This window comes from Anarrhichthys ocellatus, unplaced genomic scaffold (genome assembly GCF_004355925.1).
Source record: "Anarrhichthys ocellatus isolate YVR2014 unplaced genomic scaffold, GSC_Weel_1.0 scaffold67, whole genome shotgun sequence".
Classification (NCBI taxonomy): domain Eukaryota; kingdom Metazoa; phylum Chordata; class Actinopteri; order Perciformes; family Anarhichadidae; genus Anarrhichthys; species Anarrhichthys ocellatus.
The window spans coordinates 1,369,379-1,373,646 of NW_022280097.1; the positions used below are offsets into that span (position 1 = coordinate 1,369,379).

A 4,268-nucleotide genomic window follows, 5' to 3' on the forward strand; every position below is an offset into this window, starting at 1 on the left:
GGGGTTCAAGTTATTATTTTAAAAGAAGACATTTGTTTTTTGTGAATTGTCGTTTCCGTTGCCAGCATTTATTAAATTACATTATTGTTATTTTTTGGTATTTTCTCGATTTAAAATACGCCTCACTCTGCCATGTTGAACTCCCCCCGCAGCGCCCGCAAACACACGCAGCGTTGCGCTATCGCTCTCATCTCAAGTGCCCAATAACCTACAAATACAGGAAATTGATAGCGTTGAAGACAGATTGTCTTTATTCGAAATGCCTTTGCTCAGCAGTTGAACAAAGAGCAGGAACCTTCTAGATACATTATCCTTTCCATAACATGACAGCTTTTTAAAAATCACCATCTTAGATGGTAATACACATGTAACTCCTTGAATTCAAATAGAAGTTTTTCTTAAAAAAAAACTAAACAAAACAAAAATGACGCGTGTGACTATATTAGCACTGAACCACAGGTAAAAAACAAACAAAATAAAACATTTGGATGTAAATGATTATTTCTTCTTTTTTTGTGTGTCATCTTAAATAGACCGTCTAGTTTCATGTGCCAGGTTTTCGATAAATATAAACAATATGACCCGTATGTAATCCAGCCTATAGGTCCTGATTTTGACCACCTAACATTAAGAGTGCCAAAATGTAGACTATTTAGGCCTATACAGGAAATAAGAACGCTAATTGTGCAAGCCAATTTTTTTTTCAAAATAAAAGAGTACCCTATATCAAAAAATCAACACAAACCAGCATATCGGCATTGAAATGTACACAATAAATAAAGTTAAAGGCCTCCTTTTTTCTGGTTGCCATAAACGTTATAACATTTACATTTCTTACAGTTCACAGGGCACCGTCCTTTACACCAAATCCCAGCTCCTTTGCTCAGGTCAGGAACTTGTTGAATTTCTGGAAAAGTTAGTTTTTTTCCTCCTTTTTTCGCCATAACATGTCCAAGGCAATTAATACTGTCCATGCCTCTTTTTTTAATGGGGCGCGCTGTCCATAATATATTTACATGCATTTCAGTATTCAAGTGAATTAAAAAACAAAAAAAAGTCTTGAGGGTTACATGGCAGCGGCATGTGCGGATGAATATGGGTCTATCCCAGCCTTGGTCATACCTGGAAAAAGTATGTAGGCCACCGGGGGCTGTAAACTCGACGCTGACCAGGCCGTGCAGTTGCACGGGACAACGTAGCCCGGGTTCGTGGGCGACGGGTGGGTGTGGGTGTGCTGACTCGGGCACCCGAGGCCGAACGCCCCGTTCTGGTATCCCAAAGAGGACGCGTACGGCAAAGCGCCGGCGCTCAACCCGTGCGGCATCTCCGTCATCTTCTGGAGGGCGCTGGAGGTGAACTGGCTCGGGTCGAGGAAGGAATACGGGGAGCTCGTGGGCGGCAGGAACGCTCGGGCTTTCTCCGAGTGGCTCAAAAGGGAGTCTGCGGCCGAGATAGAGAGTCCCTTCAGGTGGTCGCTGTCCCCGAGGTAAGGCAGAGGGAAGACGTACCTGTCCTTCTTCAGCAGGTTCTTGGGCTTGCGTCGGGGTCTGTACTTGTAGTCGGGGTGCTCCTTCATGTGCTGAGCCCGCAGCCGCTTGGCCTCATCGATGTACGGTCTCTTCTCGGACTCGGAGAGCAGCTTCCACTCGGCGCCCAGTCTCTTGCTGATCTCCGAGTTGTGCATTTTAGGATTCTCCTGAGCCATTTTCCTCCGCTGGCCCCGGGACCACACCATGAACGCGTTCATGGGTCTCTTGATGTGATCGGCAGGTTTTGACATCTTGGTTGTTGTTTTTTAAATAAAATAAAAATAAAAGTGTACTTTTTTTATCCCCAATGTTAACGACGAGGGGGGAAAAAAGTTGTTATCGGGAGGAAGGGGAAACTATTCACCTGTCCAGATGCCAGATCTACCAGTCATGCCACGTCTGGGGATGTTCTGAGTCTGGGGGTAGAGGGGTGGGGGGTGGGGGGGCAAACGGCGAAAATGAAATAGAATCAAATAAAAAAAACAAAAAATCCAGCGAACTGGCTTTTGCTTTTCCCAGAGTTAAAAACACACCGACGCGTTCAAGTCCGGTTACAACTCTCGTTCAGAACTGCGGCAGGAAACACAGGCGGAGCAAAAAACACATGTAAGATGTAAAGAAATCCACAAAGGTGAAAGCAATGTTCCGCAGTCAGTTTGCAGGAGTCGTAAAAAAGTGTTATTTTCTTTTTGTTGCTGCGACACACTTCCTCTCTCTCTTTCTCGCTCTCTCGCTCCCTCTCTCTCTCTCTCTCTCGCGCGCGCTGAAGGTTTGTCGTCAAGCACCTGGCTTGGAAATGAGCGGAAGAGCGTGAATACGAGCCAAAAGCGGTGAAGTTCAAAGGCTGGGCTGGTTTGGTTCCCGCACGCAATCTGACATAATCTGCAGGGCGTTCACTCGCCAACCTGAGCGCCCAATCAGCACGAAGACCGGCTACTATAATACCTTCAACACCCCCCCCCCCCTCATTCCCTCCAAAAGAAAGAAGAATTATATGTATGTACATTACAACATAAACAAAGACCGGGTGGTGGTAAAAAGAAGAAGAAGAAGAAGAAGAAGAAGAAGAAGAAGAAGGATACAAAAAATAAGGAAAGAGGGGCGCGTGTGGGGGGGGGGTGTACTCTGGATCCCTCCCCGAATCCATTTAATGTAATGAATCGCAACAAACATGGACCTTCAACCTTTTCTTATTTTCCAGCTAAAACCTGACTTCAATCCAGAGAGGTGACTGTACCGTGCAGCCGATTTACTGCACGGCTTTACACAGAAATATATGGCACAATACATATAGATACACCATAGAGTTATGATTTGTGTATATTTTTGTATTTATTTTTGAGTGATGGGATGTATAATAATAATAATGATAATACTACTAATAATAATACTAATACTAATAATAATAATGAATAGGCTCTTCATTTCTTGGAGAAATTTGAATGAAAAAACATAACATGGCAGACCCCTGTCTTGCTCAGAGACACTTCAGCAGCTGCAGGGTGGTCACAAAAAAGCACAGTGTGAACGGGTTCAGCACTGGAAGGGACAAAAAAAAATTATATATCAAAAATATATTTAAAAAATATATACAAAACATATTTCGCATCAGTGTTCCAGCAGGTGTGACCTTTTCCCCAGCATTTCACTCTAAAGAGGATGCCACAATAACTATCACAAAACTAGCATTTCCTTTATAGTGAAACGGCCTGCCAGGCGAGCACGCACGCGCGCGCACAGTTAAACCCATATTGATATGTGAACTTCTTTGCGCGAAGCTCGCCTTGCGCAGTGACAGAATTACAAACACCGCGGAAATGTTACATCAACTGTAAACGCTCGCAAAGCCGCTATTGTGAGCCCATAATTGTTGCATTAGCTCGCATTGGTTTGACAGTGTGGTTTTAAGGAGGCACAGAGTGATCGTTTTAAAAATGCAAATTTCAATGGGGACCACTGCCTAATAGCCCTCGGGCTAATGTGCGTGATGTATGATTCCTTCAGCTGTGATTATTAAAGGAAACACAGACAGATGATTCCTTTTTTTCTTATTCTCACACCGCCAAAATGCTGTGATTGGAGATATATATATATAGAGAGAGAATCCTATCAGTTACACTGCTATAGATGTATTTAAGGTTGTCTTTGCCTGTATGGGCCTGGCTATATATACATATATGCATTTACCCACACGCGAATGTTGTGGACCACATCCTATATTGCAATCATTTCATCTTTCTGCGCGCGCGCGTGTGCGTGCGTGTGTGTGTGTGTTACACAAATAGGCTGCACACGTCACTTCAAAGAAGATGCTTTGACATCACATTGACATATCTCTAATATGCGAGCGTGTCGAATTAATTAAGAAAATGAAAAAGTAAAAGACTTTCAAGGCTGAAATCTTAAAGCATATATTTATTTTCATTGAGGTTTCATTCCGTACAGACAGGAGGAAGAAGACCAAAGTCCATTTATTTTTGTCCCCCCCCCCCCCCAAAAAAATAGGACGAAATAGAGTTTATTCTCCTGCCTTCTGATATTCCCATATTTTAACACCAATCTGTGTCTCTTTCTCACGCTCTCTCTCCGCTCCCGGTCTCCCCGCGCACGCATGCGCCAAATCGGTAGGTCGCAACATGGAGATTTCCATCGTATCTTTTTTTACATACCCCTGAAATTATTGTAAAAAAAAAATGGAAGAAGAAACAAAACCCCGTTTTTTGGTGAGGAGGACCCCCC

At 43.5% G+C, this 4,268-nt stretch overlaps 1 protein-coding gene across 1 annotated transcript; it reads right to left on the reverse strand.

The window, feature by feature from the left end:
• Window positions 1-14: 14 nt before the first annotated feature.
• sox14 (SRY-box transcription factor 14) lies at window positions 15-2,360 on the reverse strand. The gene has a single exon (XM_031872996.1). The coding sequence runs from the start codon at window positions 1,778-1,780 to the stop codon at window positions 1,067-1,069; it is 714 nt and encodes a 237-aa protein (XP_031728856.1). The 5' UTR covers window positions 1,781-2,360; the 3' UTR covers window positions 15-1,066.
• Window positions 2,361-4,268: the final 1,908 nt, after the last annotated feature.